At 32.0% G+C, this 22,198-nt stretch overlaps 1 protein-coding gene across 11 annotated transcripts; it reads left to right on the plus strand.

The window, feature by feature from the left end:
- Positions 1–697: 697 nt before the first annotated feature.
- LOC149267585 (uncharacterized) lies at positions 698–8,923 on the plus strand. 11 transcript variants are annotated; one of them, XR_016261161.1, is made up of 13 exons: positions 698–790; positions 1,073–1,322; positions 1,537–1,637; positions 1,728–1,775; positions 2,070–2,167; positions 2,300–2,414; positions 2,500–2,582; positions 2,670–2,694; positions 2,865–3,163; positions 3,249–3,331; positions 3,591–4,428; positions 4,585–4,621; positions 5,274–5,371. XR_016261161.1 is itself a non-coding variant. In XM_089433545.1 (9 exons), exons 4-9 carry the CDS (start codon positions 4,432–4,434, stop codon positions 8,378–8,380), a joined length of 588 nt encoding a protein of 195 aa, XP_089289671.1. In that variant the 5' UTR covers positions 2,594–3,163; positions 3,249–3,331; positions 3,531–3,555; positions 3,591–4,431; the 3' UTR covers positions 8,381–8,923. The 11 variants fall into 11 exon arrangements, 4 of the variants coding, with proteins under 4 accessions (XP_089289671.1, XP_089289677.1, XP_089289664.1 ...); XR_016261158.1 differs by having other exon boundaries at positions 765–877; positions 1,524–1,637; XR_016261153.1 differs by having other exon boundaries at positions 765–877.
- The last annotated feature ends 13,275 nt before the right edge of the window (positions 8,924–22,198 follow it).

The following is a 22,198-nucleotide window of genomic DNA, read 5'->3' on the forward strand; positions in this document are numbered from 1 at the left end:
TATTAAGACACATCTAAAATGAAATTTCAAACCACTTACTTTGTCATTTTCCTTTTCACTTTCTCAAAACAATCAAGATTAAGAAAATAATTTCTCAAAATACATTACGAACATCCAATGAAAAAGATTTACAAATACTATGGCCAAAATATATTAGGACAAATTTCAGCATTGTATGAGAATCTCTCTCTTTAATATGAAATGCAATTCACGCGATAATTATAAACTTGCCACTTACAAATGCAATTCACGCGATAATTATAAAGTTGCCACTTACAAATATTTTCTATGTTTTTCATTTTAAAGTCATGTGATTTTACAACACTCACAATCTACATTAGAGCCATCAATTCTGACATTAAACATACGCATCTATATCCCTTTGTTTAATATGAAATGGAATACAAACTATGGTTCTTGACACAACTTGCAAATCTTCTATATTTTCAAATTTGTAGAGTGTATTGTAGATTTACAGCATTTGCAAGCGTGATGAAATTTGAAAGGGAAAAAATAATTTTATGCGGAAAGGTATAGTTTTATCGAACTTTTCTCTAATGAAAAATTGAAAAAAATAATATAGTTATAGTTTAATTAAAATGATATATTTAGGCCGATAGGCCTTTCTTTGAAAGGGACCTTTTCTGGTAGGATGGCAATTTGCTTCGTATTTGTTCATGGTTGATTATCAGGCTGACACCTGGCGGAGTGGTTTCTGCAGCTGATTTCACAGTTAGTTGTTACCATTTTAACCGGGAGTTCCAGTGGTGCAGCACAATCCCAAGTCCAGGTACATGCACCTGTCTGCACAAACTCACTCCTCCCTCTGCATTCGATAGGGTTTAGAAGTCTGTTCTCAATTTCAGGGAATGCGGTTGTAAGTAACAGCTTCAGAATTTTTCGGCAAGAATTTAAAGAAGGGTAGACGGATTTAACACGGAAACCTTCGAAATCTTTGAAGATTGTATTTCGAGTGTCTGTTTTGTAATTTGAGGCCCTGAATAGACATATTTTAGTGTATAACGTTGTCTGAATGCTAAGATTGCTGTATTTGTATCAATTCTGTGGTCAGGCACTTTACGAGTTGAACTGAGTTTCGAGCTTCTCGGCTTTGTTCTGGCGTGTGTGTTCTTGCTATTATTGCTCGTTAAAATCTGAACATGGAAGAAATGTATGGAATTCTGAGGCATTTGATGACCTTTGTTGTCATATGGTGCGCTGTGCTTGGAGTTGGTGCGCAGCAGGAGAACCAGACGATTTCCCTCAACGTGGAAGCAAGCATTCTGGTTCTTGCCTTGCTGCTTAACATATCTGAGTTACCTGTAATACTTCTCAAGTTTAAAGGAAGCACTTATTTCAAAAAACTGTTTCTTGAATTTTAGCATTTCCTACTTTGTTCAAATCAGTAGACAAAAAATTGAATTATTCTCTGAAAATATGTTGTAAGAAATGAGTTAGCTTCAAATTTATGTAATGCCCATTTCTGAATGTTTTGTCGAAGTTTGAATCAGCAATAGTCTCAGGCATATGTTGCAGGTCACATTTAAGCGGGGGAGTATCCAGAAATGTCGCTGAGTGTATGCAAAGACTCGGAGTTAAGCCCTTTATCATCAGTGTTGTTGGAGAAGACATGGCAGGTATGGTTCCGTATTGCTTAGTCATCTATCTGGTAACTTGTCGATTTATTCGAGATGTTCTATGGATTCTGTCTGTATTGTCTTGTGCAGGAAAAACATTGCTTGAAAACTGTAAGTCCCTTGGTTTGTCCATAGATGGTAAGTTCAAACTAACTCTCATCCTTAATTTGCTTAGTTGCGTTAAGTTCACAAACTGGTATGCATTTGGTCGAGGATGCATTTCTACGTCAATAGCTGCATCTTTCTTGTATCTATTTGTGTATTATATTAGTTACTTAAGATCATGGGAATTGAACCCAAGAGTTTTTTGATTTCGTTATACGTATTCACATTAAGAATAACAAGTTGCTACTACGGTCATTTTCATTTATGCGATCACTTTTGGCACTGCAAGTAGTAGTCCAAACATGTTATTTTGTATTGGAATTTCAGGAATCCGCAAGTGTAAGAATGTAGCAACCCCTGTTGTATCAAACATATTTGACAGTGCAGGAGAAATAGCATCCGCTGTTGCAGACGTGCAGGCAGTTGTAAGTTACAACTGACCATGGAAAATAATTCTTTTCGTAGACATCCTCCCTAAAGCGGTTTGGGAGAATGCCAGAAAGAGTGTACTGTTAAATTTCATAATTCATGTTTTTCATGACCGTTTGAGATGACAGGAAGAATCCTTGACAGCAGAATGGATAAATCAGTTTAGGAGCTATTTTGGCTCTGCACCTTTGTTGATGATTGATGCAAATTTACATCCTCTGGCCCTTGAGGCAGCTTGCAATTGTAAGTTTACAGACTTTGATGCTGTTGTACTTACATCTATATGGGCAACAGTGATCTTATGCATCAGATTTCTCTTGATTTGCAGTGGCCAAGGAATCAAATACACCTGTTTGGTTTGAGCCTGTATCATTTGCCAAATCAGCTAGAGTCAGAAGTATTATAAAATATGTAAGTAATGAGTAATTTTATGTATTGCAAATTCTGTTTCGTTGAGTTTGTTGCAGCCCATCTATTTTCCTTTTGTGCCTGCTGCAGATTTGCATCTTCGAGGAAATATTTAGTAAGTAATGAGTAATTTTATGTATTGCAAATTGTCTTTCATTGAGGTTGTTGCAGCCCATCTATTTTCCTTTTGTGCCTCCTGCAGATTTGCATCTTCGAGGAAATATTTAGTAAGCCCTAACTCATTGCTTAGTAGTCCAAACATGTTATTTTGTATTGGAATTTCAGGAATCCGCAAGTGTAAGAATGTAGCAACCCCTGTTGTATCAAACATATTTGACAGTGCAGGAACTGACCATGGAAAATAATTCTTTTCGTAGACATCCTCTCTAAAGCGGTTTGGGAGAATGCCAGAAAGAGTGTACTGTTAAATTTCATAATTCATGTTTTTCATGACCGTTTGAGATGACAGGAAGAATCCTTGACAGCAGAATGTATAAATCAGTTTAGGAGCTATTTTGGCTCTGCACCTTTGTTGATAATTGATGCAAATTTACATCCTCTGGCCCTTGAGGCAGCTTGCAATTGTAAGTTTACAGACTTTGATGCTGTTGTACTTACATCTATATGGGCAACAGTGATCTTATGCATCAGATTTCTCTTGATTTGCAGTGGCCAAGGAATCAAATACACCTGTTTGGTTTGAGCCTGTATCATTTGCCAAATCAGCTAGAGTCAGAAGTATTGTAAAATATGTAAGTAATGAGTAATTGTATGTATTGCAAATTCTGTTTCGTTGAGGTTGTTGCAGCCCATCTATTTTCCTTTTGTGCCTGCTGCAGATTTGCATCTTCGAGGAAATATTTAGTAAGTAATGAGTAATTTTATGTATTGCAAATTGTCTTTCATTGAGGTTGTTGCAGCCCATCTATTTTCCTTTTGTGCCTCCTGCAGATTTGCATCTTCGAGGAAATATTTAGTATGCCCTAACTCATTGCTTGAATTGCTGTGCAGGTCACTTTTGTTTCACCTAATGAGTCTGAACTTATTGCTATGGCAGAGTCAATATCTTCTTTAAATTTGTCTCAGTCTCTTCAAATCCTGGAGAATGATGGCAAGAAAATGAATGTTGAAGCAATCTATGAAATTTTCAAACCAGCCATCAGTATATTGCTAGATGAGGGTGTTAAGTTTATTGTTTTGACACGTGGCACATGCAGAGGTTTCGGAAAAATATTGGGGCAGCGTCTCCTCTTCTAGGACATCCCCGCAGTCTCAGTCTTCATGAAGAGGGAACAGAAATACCACGGGAAGGTTAAGTCCCTCATTGATGGCTTGAGAGATTCTAGAGGCAAACCCTGGAAAGGATTTTCTCAATTAATAGAAAAAGTTGCTGTTAGGCCAGAGAAATTTATTGATCCTTATCCTAATACAACCCTGGCTAGCACTGTTATGCTGCAGGGTGCGACAGATGATGCAAATCAGAAAAAGGTTGCAGTAGAGAAACTGAAGGCCTTGTATGGTTGGGCTGATGAGAGCCTGATAGAGGATGTTTTAGTGGCTGTTAATTATGAGCTTGAACAAGCCTCTGCTTCCCTGGAGTCTATGGCTGTGATGACGTTGCCGGAGAATTCAGATCCTCTGATGTATCTGAAGCTGTTGAGAATTCTCTACCTGATCAGAGTTCTGAAGGAAGTGGGCCTTTGATTCTGCAAAACTGAACTCTTATATATTTTGTTGCACCTATCATAGAATTCACACGAGACCTATAGACATTTGGGTTGGGCATCCTGTTCGGTTTAATCATTACTTTTTCCATTCAGGTCATTCCATTGTTTTCACATGATGTTGGGTAATGCTGCCATTTCTTTTAATTCTTCTGTGAGTCCATCTTAAGATCTTTTTTATGAATTTGGGGAAGCATGCTTTTAATGTTTGCAATTATGATACATTGGAGTCGTTGAATCGGTTTTCAAGGGCTTATGATGATGGCTTTTCTTTTTTGCAGTTATGATTATTCAGGTTATGGAGCTTCCACTGGCAAGGTAAGTTACTTTTATGCAACACTGTGGAATTTTGTGTTCTTTGGTCACTTAGATTGCAGTGTGCATACATGTATTCGATAAGGATTCTCCCCAGGGAAAAAAATGTGTTTTTAGTTTCACGGCTCGAGGAAAACGAAGAACATTGGGTTCAAGAAGAATTCCAGGGCTTTCTTTGCTATTAAACAAATTTCAAGTAGTCTGTTGGGTGGGCCAAAAGCTGTATTCACTGTTTTTATTTTCACCTCAGAAGAAAAAAATGATTCTGTTTTTCTGCTTGATCTGATTCTGGAAAAACAATCCCAGTATTTTTTATTTTGGGGGGAGTTTTGACTAACCTGTTGGTAAATTATAAAAAACTGAAAAGCTATAGATTACTTATCTTCAGATAGCCCTATTTGATGCCCTACGGAGACTGCATAGCCTAGAGATTAGATTTCATAGCTGTCCATTTGCAATCAATTTGTAAAAACTCTGTTTGGCACCTCTGGATAGATTCAGCTGGCAGACCCACTATAATCGTCGCGTCATGTGTGATTCAAGAGCTTGATTGTGGTAGCATGGTTCTTTTCTCTTGTTACTTGTACTTGTCTTACGATTTCTCTGAATAAAGTTTGAAGCTCGGGTTTTTGAGATAGCTTTTTGCTCTTTACAGCCTACTGAGCACCACACATATACAGACATAGAAGCAGTTTATGAATGTCTGGAGAGAGAGTATGGAGTTGGGCAGGAGCATTTGATTTTGTATGGGCAGTCTGTTGGTAGCGGACCCACGTTACACTTGGCAGCCCGCTTACCAAGGTTGAGGGGTGTTATTCTTCACAGTGCTATACTATCAGGGCTACGCGTGCTCATCCGAGTGAAACTTACATTCTGGTTTGATATCTACAAAGTAAACCAATGAAGCTTCCTTCTCATCAAAACTTTTACAACCATGGTTTTTTGTTGTATTGAAACTTTCTCATCTCTAGAAACATTCAAAACCTTAGGCAGAAATTCTAATAACATTTTCTCTTATTTTTGCAGAATCTTAACAAGATTGAACATGTGAAATGCCCAGTACTTGTTATACATGTAAGTACTAAGCAAAACTGATATGCCCTTTTTAAGTAATCATAATCTATGATAAATTTGGCTTACTGTTCTTTTCAAACGAGGTGAACATCATACATTCTAGGGTTGGTTAAATTTCTTTTCAATTATGCTCGATATTGAATTCAGTGACACAAAATTTGACATGTGACAACCTAAAGAATAGAATTACTGTTTTAAAGCCCAATCTTAGCAGGGAGCTGAATCTGCAAGATCTCTATTGTCCAATAGAATGCAGCCAAAAGGGTTACCTAGATGCCTTTCTAATGAGCCTCAAGTACAACTTTGTAACTCTGAATGATGAAATACTTTTCTACATAATATCTATCTGTTGTTCTGGTATTATTAAGTAAAAGATTCTTTGCCATCACGTTGGGGAATTGTTTGCTGCAAATAGCTATATATTCTCCTAGATGTCCAAGGAACTATGTGAAATGTGAGTGAACTATACCTGAAAGGAACAAGGTGGCTGTATAACATCAAAGATTAGTGAAATAATGGAGAAAATATTTGTGGGAAAGTATAATGATAGGAAAAGACTGGTGACAATTGCCAATACTGATTATTTATGGGAGTGCAAGATAACGTAGATGATTTTATGACATTATATATTGCACTAACTTAACATCCCATTACCATTATGAGCCACTATTGAAGACAGTATATGTTGTCTTATTGCAATTTGCTAATAAGTGCCAAATTGCCAAAGATTGTGTCTAAAATAAGGTAGAAAACATCTCTTATGAAAAAAGTAGGAGAGCAAGGGTGACTATTATCAACAATATTGGCAATATTTTTATTGATTATTTTTAAGACAATGATACACCGCCTATTCTCTGTACATAATACGTATGAGATGTCAAAATGTAAATGCAGCAGGATGCCCTCCATTATATATAAAGCTGTGAGATGCCCAATTCTTGTAATTGGAGAGATTCGATAAAAATTATCCTAATCTCTTTAGTAAGGGAGCAAAGTTCAAAACATTGTAGTTGTAACTTGTGGTGTATGTCCACATTTAGGTATTTTTAATATGGCTTGATATCTTTTGTTTTAGGGTCTTGTACGTGTAGAGCTGTATATACAAATCCATTAAATAAAGACAAATGGTTAGATTGCTCTTATAGTGCCTAAGGGCTTAGCTATGGACTTGGGAATGATAACTGGGGTCACAGGGCAAATAGGAGGCTTGCTGAAAAAATAATCTGTTGTGACACTCAATGTCTTTCTTAATGATGTTCCTTCTCATTGCCTATTAATAACTTCTCTTACTTTGCCAAAAATTACCCTTGGAATATTCTGCTTGTCACTTTCTTTTATTCAGCCTATTAATCCTTAGGTATGCAAGGAATTTCAATTAAACTTTCTAGAAAGTCACTTTAACCTTCAGTATGGGTTTTCCTCCCTCACTTGAGGCTTGCGTTCTTCTTGCCCTTCCCTTCCCCTTGCTTCAGTCAAATTCTAGAATAATTGAAGAACTTGAAGGTTTATGTTACTTTGTGGTTCTAATAGAGAATTAGACGTTGCATTAAGATGGCCTTTCTTAGGCTGGGTTACTTTTCTATCATTTGATTTTTATCTATTCGGTAGGTCTGCTATAGTTTATCCTGTCAATGCTCTTGATCGATTGTCGGATCCAAGAGTTCTTACTTTGGCATAATTGGAGTCCTGAGCAAGACATAGAAGTGATGTGAATTGTGATATTCCCCATTTTGAATTTGGTTACGGCCCAAAACGTTTATGGTAGGAGCTATGAGCAATTATGAGATGGTACCGTTGTTTGATTGGACCAACAAGACTCCCTGGTTGGCTATGAACTTGTAATTTTTCTAGGTATTAGACTATTAACTTCATCCTTGATTTAGTTTGGGCAAACAAGAAGCAATGGTTTGATTGTGGCTAGAATGAGAAATTCACTATTTTCATACATATTCTTTGTCATGGTGTGATTCCATGTGCTCGGGGGGTTAATTTCTGTGAACCAACTTTTGCTATGGATTTGATATAACTATGCCTTTAGGTATCTGTTGACGGGCTGGAATTTACTGCCAACAGCTAGGGGATCTCCCCGGTGTAGAATCCCAATCAGACTCTACAGTGTTTGGTTTAGGGATACAGATCAGATATTTTCAATAAATCTTCCATTTCTGAAGCAAATAGAAAAAGAGATACAGGTTTGAAATAGAAATTAAAAATGTCAGACTTCACACATTCTTGATAATTTTTAAGAAAATTTGTCTGGCAATATCCCTGGTCATATATAATGTCAGAAAACATTAATATTGCACTCATATGTTGATATAATCTGCTTACAGTATCATCCAGATGTTTGCAAAGGAGATGTGCGTGGGGTTCAATTTCACAAGATCAATCAGGCTTATGAGGTAAATTGCCTGCCTAAGAGTAATCTTTATCTATATGCATTTTCATTCTGTAATATGGGACTCTTATGCAGGCCCACGGTTTTCTGATTGTTGTTACTTTTGTGATAATGAGCAGACGTTAATGTCCAGTTTAGCAAAGGCAAAGCAGCAAAGCTATTCTGCTGATTACTCTGTCGAGGGCATGATGGGAATCAATAACGCTTATTGGGACGAGTGGGAAGAATGGATGGGATGGGAAGGAGCTGGAACCCTTGATTATTCCTCTCATATTAACATTTATGCCTGATGAAATTTTATCATAGACTGTGTAGGTGTCTATTGTCCGGCCTTGCAAACAGTTATGGCCTCTCCATTACCGATCCCATGTTGACTGTTATGGGCTATCTATAAAGTTCCTGCTATTGGCAGAAAAACAACTGTTTTAGAAAGCCCATAAAGCTTCTTCATTCATATCCTGGAAATACAATATGTTCTTCTAACTGTATAGTTGATTTTATTTATCTTCCGTTGGTTTCCATAACACAAAGGACTTACTGATCTAGATGAAGCAACAACTTTCTGAGTTGTCTCTGTTTTAGTGAGTCATTTGATTTGGTCATGGGTCCTGATTATTAGACTACCTGTACATATGTTCTTTTCATTTATACTCTCAACTACTTGTACATACCTGTGGGATATCTCTCTGGACCATGTGATTATTATGGGGATCTGCTCTTCATTAAAGAGCTCCTAACTATTCTTCCTGCAATTTGTAATGACATTCATTTAATGGAAACCATTATTTTGATTAAGAGATCTTTGATCATTGAGATGAAATGCTGCCGTTTCATTACATAATGCAAAATTTCTACATATTTGATTCTTGAGACATAATGAAACCGTTTCATTCCATAATGAATTTTTCTATTGTATATCATCCTGAACAAGGCATTATTCTTGGTTGTAACTATAGGCAATCCCTGCCTGTATTTGCAGGATTCAAATGTTGTTAAGTTTTACCATTAATGTTAATTTTATATGTTTCATCTGGGACTGAGATATATTCAATCAATTAGTTTTGAGTATTTGCTTTCTAGATTGTTACCGTGACAAATCTAGGGTAATCCCTGACAAATTATGCTTGGGGCTATAATTGTGGAGCCATTGAGTGCAGAATTGATGCGTATATCCTGTAGCAAGAGAGATCTGAACTGTGTAGGGCGATTGAAGTAGGCAAAGTGTCCAGGTTACAGATGTAGCGACGAAGAGTGGCCAACAATGGGGTGGCACTAAAACTACTTATGTGATAGATACGGAAGAAGAAACTCATCACAATTTCGAAAGTATTCATATTTGCCATTTAAAATGTAAATTCTTCTGATTCCTTTTTCAAGAAAACAGTGGGAATTTATAGATTGTGTTTCTTTGTTTACATTAATGATAAAAGATCCAGACGAAATTCCCTGAAGGCTTGTTCTTTTTCAGGGTTTGAGTGAAAAATGTCGCTGCGTATGTATCCTACTTATGCAAAAGGGTATAAACAGTTTTGGGGCAGCAAAGATTGCTCCAGAGAAAATTCCAAGAAACTTAAATCATTTTAATTGAATTTGAAATTGTAGAAACCTTGAACCCCTTTCTTGGTTTGAAATCAAAGTTGAAGATGATTGGTGTGAGTAGAAGGAAAACGAGTGTATGGGAGTGTAGAAGGAAAAATATCTGGAGACACAGAGTATGTGAGGAAGCAAAACACAAAGATTGTCTAAAACTATTGTTAGAATTGGATATCAAAGAAACCTGTTAACCTATTGCGAATGAGTGATGCATAAGCAGTGTTATGTGTGACCAATGTTCTGTGTGAACTGGCGATCATTGGGAGTTGTTATCTGGAGACACAGATTAAAGTATAACTGAAAATTTTGGTTGATACTATTTCCATTTTTGGAAAGCCAAATTGTAAAATGCCCTTTAAAGGAAGGATGTGTAGGGATTGCAGAAATTTCCAGAATCAAATTCTTGATGTAAATTTTTAAAAATTCACCTTATATTAAAGGTTTCTAATTTTTTTTAGAGCGCTCTTTCTTCTTTTTAAACCCCTTAAAGGTGGGGTGGGGATGTAAGATATATATTTTATTTGTAGAAATTCAGACAAGTAAATAGAACATTTAAAATATTTGCACTGTTTTGCCTCTTAAAATGCTTGAAAATGAAAGTCTGAATTGTATCTTGGACAGAGCATAGATTAATAAGTGCTAAAAGCTTGCTTTGAGGGCCAGAGAAATACATAGTGTTTTGAATGGTGGGTTTGCCAAAATGGAATCTAAAACCACTATATTTGAGGACTTAAGTATGTAAAACAAAATACTTTGAAAAATACAATACATGAATTTAAAATCGGTTTCAAAATTTAAATAATGTTAATGTTTTACTTCTACTGTCAACCAGTAATGTAAGTAATTTGTTTTAACATTTGCAAATCACAAATTTCTCCACTTTTCATTTACCATGTACAACGTTGTAATTTACTTTTTATTTAGAAAAAAACCGTGTTGCCAATAATCTATTGAACCTATTGAGCTTTAAGTATGAACACGTTCTACACTTACTATATTAATATGAATGGTTTGGTTTTGGTTCTGTTCTTCTAATATCAAATGTACTGGTACAGGATGGTCAACGTGGTTATTGCCTTCGTCACTACATACCTTTATATATGCTTGACTATCTATAGAACTTTCTTCCTTTCACTAATCCTATCGGCCTCTCTTTGTACCTTTTGGGACAATTGCTAGTAAATATATATTTGTATTAAAAAAATGTTGATTTTTCAACTTTTAGAGTGTTTAATTCTAAGATATGTTTGATTTTTTTTAGAGTCTAATATGGTTTTAATTTATAAATATATAGATATTGGTTGAGATAGGACTTCACTATGGAAATAATCTAGATTTAAATCTTAATAGAGTTATTATGTATGTGTTATGGGTGTTTTACTAGGGGAGCAATACCATACCACATGCATTCATATTGCGGGATATATATTGAGGAAAAAATGACATAATATATTGACCATATATCAGAGGGTAAAGGGTTTTTATATTGGCTAATATAAAAAATGAAGCTCAAAGTTAATGATAAATATAAAGAGGTAGAAAAATGTTAATGAAAAAATGTATACTTACAATATCTAGTAAAACTAGGAGTATTTTATTGGGAATTTGTAATGGGTTCATATTGGTAGGGGGTTAAATAATGTGATTTTTAGAGGCATTTTCAAATAGGTAGTCAAATTAGGGGTATTTTTTAGTATGCCACAATCACATGTGATATGTTAGAGGTTGAGTGAAGCCATTGTGGTGTGTGTGAGGGAATGTTTTTGACATCCTGAAGTTGGTTTCCTTCAATAAAAGGGAATACGCACATCTATAACAATCCAAATTGTTATGTGAATATTAATAAGATACTTTAAATGAAACATGCTTAGAAAAGTGTGTGAGAGAAAGTGTTTCACCTCCTAAAATTAGTTTCCTTCTTTAAAAGATAATTCACACATCTCTAACAATCTAAATATGTAGGTGGATATTAGTCAAATGATTTATTGCTTATTATCATTATATCAAACAAAAAAAACCCATCCCAAAAATTTATAATAAATTCTCAACAAATTTGAAGATGATAGTGAACTCTTTGAAAACTTAGTTTTAACTTAATAATTTGTATCACTATTTGATTATGTTTTGTCATTCAAAAAATTAGATACATGGGGTACGATGAAGAAACTTAAACATTGAATCTTTGAAGGTCTGGTTTTAACCCAATCATGTAAGGGGAGCAATATTGATGAACAAGGAGCAAATGTGTTTACACTAGTTTTGTTGTGACCATTTATTTACATGCTAGTGATTTAATATTTGGCTCAATTGATTCAATAATATAATTATTAGAGTATAATTATTACTTCATCTTTCAAGCATAATAGGTAAAAACACAATACACATTGAAAATAATTATTAAAGAAAATTACACCACTTGGAATGATTTATTAATGATGTATATGAAATACATCTTCACTTTTGTCAAATACTTTTAAATATTAGATTTTTAACATATCTATATATATATATATATATATATATATAATGGTGATGAGAAAACCTACATGTGCTAATAATAGTTAGTGATGGTTGTCACCATTGCTTGTTTGGCAATTGTATTATGATAGGTTTCCCACTATTTAAAGATAAATACAAACCCTTACAAATGCTAAGTAAACAAAAAGTTACTATTTTTCGTAATTTTAAGTTAAAGATTTAACCCCTTAAAAAACCAAAAACATTTAAGCCTCATCGTACAAATTAGTATCACATCAAAATAATTAAAACTTTAATTCTCATCTTTATGTCAATTCCCTTGTCATTTCTTTCTACTTTCTCAAAATAATCAACCAACTTATAACATTATGAAAAGAATTACACAAAATAATCAACTTATAACATTAAGAAAAGAATATCTTGAGAATAATGTTTCATTTGTAAATTATGTATGTATTTATGTCAAAGCATACTAGTTGTCATCTATGATATCTTGACTACAAGAAGAAAACATTCACGCAAACCAAAATTTGACGAATCTCACTAGTCCTTAATATGCAAATTGTTAAATGTTTGACAATATTTTTGTAAAAATATTTAGATTTCTAATGATTTTGTATTAGTCTACATAAAATTTTGGTGATTTTTAAGGTAAAAATAATTTTATAAGACAATTTTTTGACAAATCAGTGTTACAAAAAATGGAAATTGGCGGATATTTTTTTGGAAAAAAACATGGAAAATTAGCCCACTTGTGAATATTAGCCCCTAAATTTTTCCATGTTGAAGACCGTGAATATTAGCCTCTAAAATTTTCTATGTTGAGGACCATGAATACTAGTGACAAATAAAGGATAGTAATGGGCAGATGACACCAATGGTTAGCAATTTATGAGCTATCTCTATGATCTCATTTTTATGGGAAAAGGATGGTGATATGAGAATACATTAGGTGGACAACTACGTAGTATGAGCATAATAAAATGATCATACTCACCTTGGGAGGGTAGTAGGCCTTGGGGAGTTTCAAACCTAAATTAATGTTTCGAAAAGACTAACTAAATGTAAATATGGATGGGTTGAGAAGGTGTCTCAAAAGCCCAATAGCATTGAATTAAACCAGAATGTCTAAATCCCTTTTTAAGAATCTTTTATATATAATTGGAGTTGATGATGTCTATACAATTAGTTTTGGTTCATTTGAAAGTGTAATGATGCCCCTCTTACTGGAAATTGATTATAAATCACTAAAATCCATGATGATGGGAACAAATGTCCATAACCATTCAACACCTAAGACTATATCACAACCACCCATTTCAATAAGAAATTGTTGATTTTCAAACTCTAATTTTGCCCATTTGAAAATGCATATTTCATAATGACCACTGCATTTAATGAAATCTCCATTAATAATCATGATCAATAGGTTTTTCCCCACTAAAAAATCATGATCAAGAGGTTGTTTACAACATGGCTATATCGATGTACCTCCCGAGCTACACATTGATGTATGAATTTATGGATTCTACCATTGTAAATTAAGATAATGACTATACGATGTTTGATGAGGCCAACCAATATAAGGATTTTGGAAATAGAATATCCGTTGAGGCATTAATGGATATGTGCGGTTCCACATCCTATGGATTCGATGGGAGAATGTTTCAACAAGTGGAGAGATATTACATGGAGTTATAACTTCAATTTCTCCAAAATGCAATAAAGAGTTTTTCTCACCTTACATTTATGCTTAATTTCCTCATGATCGTTATAATAAATACCTTTAAATTTGTTTGTACAATTTTTTTTATTTTTTTAATGAGAGTTAACATATAGACTTATAAGGAATGGGGAGAATATATAGGCATTAATAGGTGAGAAATATTATAACAAGAATGAGGAATAAATGTTATTTTTCATTTGAGCATTCAAGACATTTTGGGCTTGTTGGGCTCTTTGAGAGACTCCCAACTAAATAGTAGGATGAACCAATAAAATTTCTGGATATATATATAACATTGATAATTAACTTCTCAAAAATAGTATCAAACATATTTTTGTTATATATGAGAGTTTCTCAAAAGAAGAGATGAATTCTTTAGTTGTATTATTGTTTAATTTTAGAAAATTGTCATAAATAATGAATCTTTGTTTCAAAGTGTTTACAAAGGTCAAAGAGAAACTGTGTTTATGTAAAACTTTAGTGGTATATTTTATATCATTGCCAATGTTTAGGGTATATATATAAGGTACCCAAATGAAGTTTCATTAATTCATTTGTGATGGTGATGCCATGTAATTAGGAAAACTAATGTTCCATTTGAAAGACTCAACTTATGGGTCAAAAACATCAAATTGTTGAGATCCACTATAAGGAGTTTGTGCAACATTTAAGTCATAGGGTCATTGAAAAATCGGGTAGAGTAATGCCCCAAGAGGATTGGATGATTTAGCTCCTCCTTTTTGGGACAATCAGTCCTACCATTAATAACTCGTGATTTGAGTTTGCATTACAACAAGTTTTGACAACTACTTTAGGATTAACTCTAGGTTGGAAAGATTAAGATAAATTGTGATATATGACAAAATAAAAGTTGACAATGCTAATGTAGAGCATGTGCGGCCATGATACAATATCAACATATGGATATGGTAAATTATCACATGCTAAATGGTTATGAAGGATTCTCCTTTAGGCATCAAGTTATTTAGCATAGTAACAATGTTATGAAATTTATTTAAATGTCAAAAATGCACGTATAAAGTTAATTTACTTATTGTTAACGTAGGATAAGTTCAATCTAATTGATTTTAGCTTTGACTTGTGTGAAATTTGTAATTATGCTAAAATGTATGCATCCTTGTATGATTATTCTTAGTAAATGACAACCACACAGACACACCACAAGATATATTTAAATGTAAGTTATGGTTTATGCCAAGTGTGAGAATTATATGTTATGTTGTGTATCATATATGAGACATGAGCAAATGTTATCGTATCTATTGTATGTGAGAAGAGTATATATGATATGTTGTGTGTCATACATGATGTGAAATAACATGTTATCATGTGTGTTGTACATGAGACATGATTTTGGTCATGAAAATGACATGTGGGTTATGTATAGACATTGGTATCTTGAGCTTCCAATGGAGGTTTACACACATTATGGTCAAAATACTTTATTACCAACATTTTAATAAACAAATTTTAACACTTCATGAGAGTGTCCCTTTCTTTAATATGAAATACAATACAAGTGATAATTATGAACTTTCCACTTACAAATATGATGTATGTTTATCTTTTAAAGTATAGTGTAACTTACAACATTCACAACCTACATTAGGGTGATTAATTCTAACATTAAACAAAAGAATCTGTATCTCCTTGTTTGATATGAAATGGAATATAAACTCTAATTATTGAGATATAACTTATGAATTTTCTATGTTTTCATATTTGTTGAATGTATTGTGAGTTTACAACACTTACCAGTAATGATGAAATTTGAAGGGAAAAGTTTAATTTTATGCTGAAAGGTATATTTTCATCTAATCTTTTCATAACCAAAAAATTCAAAAAACAATTATACTTCAATTGAAAAGTTAAATACCCTTCCTTAAAAAATTGTTAAATAAAATGTCGATTTTTTTCAAATTTTACAGTGTTCCACTTATAAGATAGGTTTGAACTCCATGGAAGTCTAATATGGGTTTAATTTTTATCAATTCATATATACATTGTGGTTCAGATGAGGTTTTTTCATGGAAACAACCTAGGTTTAAACCTCAATAGAACTATTGTGTGTGAGAGAGAGAGGGAAGGTGTTTGACTTCCTAAAGTTGGTTTCTTTCCATAAAAGGGACTTAACACATTTCTAACAATCTAAATTGATAAGTGGACATTAATAAGATACTTTATTATCATTTTATCAAAAATGTCCAAGCCAAAAATCTATAATCAATCTTATTCCTCAAATGAAACACGCTGGGAAAAGTGTGTGAGACTGTTGTTTCGCCTCCTAAAATTAGTTTTCTTTCATAAAAGATAATTCGAACATCTCCATCAATCTAAATTTATATGTAGAAATTAATCAAATATTTTATTTTTTACTATCATTTTATAATAAAAGCCAACCCAAAAATTTATAATCTTCAACAAATAAAATATATTTAAAACATATTTTTTTTGAAATATTTGTTTACACATTAAATAAAAAATGTTATCTTTTACTAATTATAAGATATAACATATGATTTGAGGACATTAAACACATGCTCCATAATCAAAGGTTTTGTTTAGATAATATAGATTCTCATTTGGCCTAACTTGAGGGTTTTCTTGAGAGCGATTATGCTTCTGGTGACCTCATAGGTCCTTTGGGTTCTAGTGCTTAGGCACTATCTGCAATATCCTCTTTTGATTATGATTAGATATGGTAGGCTTTCATGTCCTTTTGTAGTCAATTTTGGTATGTGGCCAGTAAGTTTGGATTATAATGTGGAGATTTGTTTCTCTGGTATGCTTTTTGAACATGGTTGTGCGTTTGATGATATTGTTAGTGGCTCTATGTAGTTATCGATTTGTCTATGCTCTTATGGTTGATTATGAATTTGGGAAGCAAGGTTATGGTTCTCTCTTATGTATTTTGATATGGATGGAGGCTAATTGTTATTATATTTGGCTTCGTACATAGATGGTTGGCTCTCTGTTCATGTTGGTTGCTATGGGTTCTAAATTACTCAGTGGATGGTGTCTTTTTGCTTATTAGTATTGGTTTCAAGTGCATTATGTTGTCTCCCATCAGGAGGATTGTAGGTTATGTTTTTCTTTGGGTTATGATCTTAGATGGTGATGATATATGCTCTTGGTGGCGTGTTCAACATTGGTTAACTGAAGATTGTGCTTTATTATGTTGATTTTAGTTCAATATGTTTGCTTCAACTCTATGGTTTATAACTCAGTGATCATAGAAGATATGTCTTTTGTGAGCCTGATTTCATTCTGCTACTTATGTCTATATGGTGATAATGGGTTGGTGGTGTTATGCTTTGTTGATATGGATTGAGCATTTTTCTCTATGTTTTATGTGGTATTTCGTTTTCTAGGTTATTTCAGTTTTATGATATATAATGGTAGGTGAGATCTGAAACATAAAACTCTGTAATCTTGTTTTGTTAATAAAATACAAGTATTATAATTTACAATAAGAGATCAAGTGTGTTATTTTTCATTATCCAACTAATTTTGTATTAATACTTGCTTATGTCTAAAAATGAGATATCTAAAGTAAGCTGATGAAGAAAATTTAACATTAAAAATTTGAAGATGATAGTGAATTCTTTGAAAGCTCAATTTTGATTTGATAATATAAATTATTATTTAACTAATGTTTTTTCATTCAAATAATGAAATATTTTAGATATAATTAAGAAATATGAACACTAAAAGTTGAATTTAGCTAGTGATTTAATATTTAGTTGAATTTACTTAATATATAAATATTAAAGTAGAAATGTTATTTTATCTTTAAAATAAAATAGGTAAAACATAATGGATAGTGGAAATAATTATTAAAAAAAAGTATACCATTTAAAATGATTTGTCAAGGGACTTTCACTTTTATCGAATATCTTTGAAAAGTAAATAAATTTAATTTAAAGATTTATTTACTAAAAAAAATTGTATTTTGTATAAATAGTAAGTAAATACAAACATTTACACATGCTAAGAAAAAATTGTCATTGTCTAAACATGGTACAATTTTTAAGTTTTTGGCCAGAGTATGGCTAATTGTTTTTGGCCAAATAGTAATTTTTGTTGTTTAAAATGAGTTTTTGACTACATATATAGATTCAACACCTTCAAAAAACCATAACCACAATGCTTTTGTTTTGGAGGTTCTTGTTGTTTATTGTATCCTCTTGGCACAAAGCTCTTGCAAATCCTAGGTTTTTAATGGTATGTTGTATTGTTTTATGGTTATGTGTGCTTGTGGATGTTTCTGCTCTTGTTTTTATGGAGCACTGGTTATTTTTTGAAGACGTTGATTACAATTGTTTGGATAAGGATTTTAAGTTCTTGTTGGATATTATTTTCCTGTTCGCAACCCTTGAACAAGTGTTATGTGGTTTCAATTATGAGGAATTTCTAATTTAGTTGGTTCTACGTTTTGATGGTATAGATAAATTGAGATTGCTTGTAGCTTTGATCTTTATCTAATATAATGAGCATATTTTTTCTCTAATGTCTATTTGATATGGGTGATACAGGTTTTATAGGTTCATTTTTATTTCTGACTAGAAATGATATTGATGCTTTAATGTCTATTTGATATGGGTGATATTGGTTTTATGGATTAGTTTGTATTTCTGAGAGGTCTGGAAATGATATTGATGTAATCTTTCATTTTGATAATGAATACAAAACACAATAATATACACAAAAAAAACACCTTAAAAACCCTATGGGGTACTTGGATTATAGAGAGTTTACAAGCAAAATTTATAATTCCAAAATTTAGATAAATTAAATTAGAAAATATGCCCAAAATTGTTTCAAAACTTCAAAAAAAAATAAAAGAAAAATAAAAAATTCATAGTTTTAAATTAAAATACTTATTATACTCGTCATAGGCAATATATATTGTAATTACACTTGGTCAAATAAATTTGATTTTTTAATTAGTCGATTAAAATAAAATATTTGAACTATAATTTTATAAAATTTTTAAAATAAATAGATATTAAGTATTTAATAATTTCAGAATATATATTTAATTTTTTTAATTATATTCTTAATTTTGAATAAGAAAAAAGTATTGATATGACTAATTTTCTCGTCTTTATGTATATAGCACTGGTTCAAACAAAGCAATCCACTATTGAGATATGTGATATGTATATAGCACTGGTTCAAACAAAGCAATCCACTATTGAGATATGTGATATCTACGCCATCCGTGTGAGACCCACTAAAGGTAAAGGTAGTGGTTGTGAGATGCTTAATAAAATACAGTTTTTAAATGAAATTTCAAACCACTACCCTTGTTAGTTTCCTTCCACTTTCTAAAAATAATGAACCTTTAGAAAAGAATTTATCGAAAACACCTCCTACGTAAATTATGACATGTCTTTATGTCAAACTATGCCAATGGTCATCCACGATATCTTGACTACAGGAAGAAAAGGTAGATTCATGCAGACCAACCTACAGGTGGTGTATATTTACGTATGACATGTTTTTATGTCAAACTATGCCAATGGTCATCCACGATATCTTGACTACAGGAAGAAAAGGTAGATTCATGCAGACCAACCTACAGGTGGTGTATATTAAAATGAAAAGGTAAATTAAGTATACTATTTATTTAAAAAAATGTTAATGTTTCTAATTTTATCGTGTTTAGTTTTTAAGATAGGTTTGAACCACTTAAAGTTTAATATGGATTTAATTTTTATCAATTCATTTAATTTTTGTTCACCGGTTGGGATGAGATTTCTCAATAGACACAATTTAAGTTTAAATTTCAATAGAACCATTTCACATGTGTGAAAAAAGGTGTTTGATTTTTTAAAATTGGTTATATATATATATATATATATATATATATATATATATCACTTTTTCTTTAACATTTTAAATTAATAAATAAATATTAATAAAATACTTTATTATCAGTTTATCACAAAACCTAATTCAAAAATTTATAATCAATTCTTAATCAATAAATTGTATTTGGAAAAGTGTATGAGAAAAAGTGTTTCACCTCCTAAAATTAGTTTTCTCCCCTAAAAGAATTCACTCCTACTTTATTCTTTATTATCATTTTATTAAAAAATTCAATCCAAAAATTATAATAAAATTAAATAATTTTAAAAATAATGATTTACACACAATAAATAAATAAAATGTTATTTTTATTATTTATAATACATAACCTATGATAAATATGGGGAAGTGGACATACTCATTTTTATCTTCAAATAATTTTGTATTATTATTCTTTTATGTCTAAAGAGTGAAATATTTTATGTAAAATTTTGAAAATGATAGTGAATTCTTTCATAGATTGGTTTTAATTTAATAATCTGTATTATTTTTTATTATATTTTTTAATTCAAAGAATGAAATATTTTTTTGTGATGGGTGGTATTACTAATGTTAAAGGAGACTCTTTGTGAGATGTGCCCCCTTGACAGATGGATCAAACTTGTTATGGGGTGGTAGAAAATTGGTGGAGGGTGTTAGAAGATGTAGTACAAGTTTAGTCGATTTAAATTAAGGCTTGTGTATTTGGGGTGGTGAGGGTACCTAACTTGTGGGAAAGGAGGTGAGGTTGTATGCTCGCCTTCCTTCTCCTTGGCTTGGGTGGTGTCATTGTTATTTGTGGTTTTGTGGAGTGTGGGTGAAGTTGGTTTATCTCAGGGATTTGGCTCTATGATATGAATTGCATTTGCAGTGGCCAGAGTGCTAAGGAGCAACATGTTCTGCCATGTTAAAAGATGTTTCCTTTTAGGTGGACCTTCTCGTTTGGTTTGCATGGCACAAAGTGCTGACACTCCTTGGCCTCCTTTTGGAGTTTTGGTCACAGTCTCTAGATGATGAATCTATATGGTCAGATGGCTCAATCTTGGTACTTTCTCTTTGCACGTTTTGATTATGGCATGAAGGTGATATTGATTGGGAGGGTATCATGGCCAGTTTTGGATATTTCCCTTTCTACCGACTTAATGGATATTTTGGAAATTGTGGCATGCACTCATGAGTTGTTTAGTTATTGGCTCTTTTTGTTTTGCTGGCAGTTTGTTGTTGCTCTTGTATTTGGTAATTCCTTCTTCAGGTCTTTGTGACCTCAAGTAGTTGGCATGATCACTGTCGGATTTGGTACATACTTGTTGTTATTTCTCGTTGTGTTTATACTTGCCGTGGCCAATGGCGGGCTTTTGGTGGTGTGGTCGACTGAAAATGATAATGGTCTAATTTTAGCTCTGTAATGTTGTCCTTTAGGGTGTAAATGGTTCTTCTTTTTATGATGGTGTTTGTATTGATAATGTGTATGTGTGATGTACCTCTTTTTTTATTAATAGAAAGCTTTTCATGGTAGTTTAAAAAAAATGAAATATTTTAAGTATTATGAAGAAACTTAAACATTAAAAAATTGAAGATAATATAAAACTTTTTGAAACTATGGTTTTATCTTAATTATTTAAAATGAATAATATTGATGAACAAGTGTGTTTACCTTAATTTAGTTGTAACTATCCATTTACATGTTATTGATTTAATATTTAATTGGAATTTAGTCATATAATTACTAGAGTAGAAACATTACTTTATCTTTCAAATATAATAATTTACATGTTAGTGATTTAATATTTAATTAGAATTTAATAATATAATTACTAAAGTAGAAACATTACTTTATCTTTCAAATATAATAAATAAAATATAATAGATAGTAAAAATAATTATTAAGAAAAAATATATCACTTAAAATAAATTTTTAATGATTTATAAGAAATATTTTTACTTTTACTAAATAGCTTTACATATTAGATCATTAACATATTTTCATATATAAAATAATAAATAATAAATTTAACATTTAAAAAATAAATAAATAAATTATATTTATTTAAAAAATTATATTTTAAATTCAGATAAATACAAACAAACACTTACACATGCCAAAGTAAAAAAAAATTAATATGTATATATTTTTTTGCTAATTTCAAATTGAAGTTTAACCACTTAAAAATCCAAAAACATTTAAGTCTCATCCTACAAATAAGTATCCCATCAAAATACTTATTAAAACAGTGGTTTTCAACTTTATGTCAATGCATGGGAGTTGTTCTCCATAATATGAGAAAAAGGGGTTTCAGAAACCAAAAGAATCCAACTTTTGAAATATGTGGTGTCTACTCAATCCAGAATTCTTCTCCATATATCAGAAAAAAAAAAGAGTTTAAGAGACCAAAAGAATCCAACTTTTGAAATATGTGGTGTCTACTCAATCCAGAAT

This window comes from Pinus tabuliformis, chromosome 6 (genome assembly GCF_031772625.1).
Source record: "Pinus tabuliformis cultivar Carrire ecotype Pingquan chromosome 6, CPIR1, whole genome shotgun sequence".
NCBI classification, from domain to species: domain Eukaryota; kingdom Viridiplantae; phylum Streptophyta; class Pinopsida; order Pinales; family Pinaceae; genus Pinus; species Pinus tabuliformis.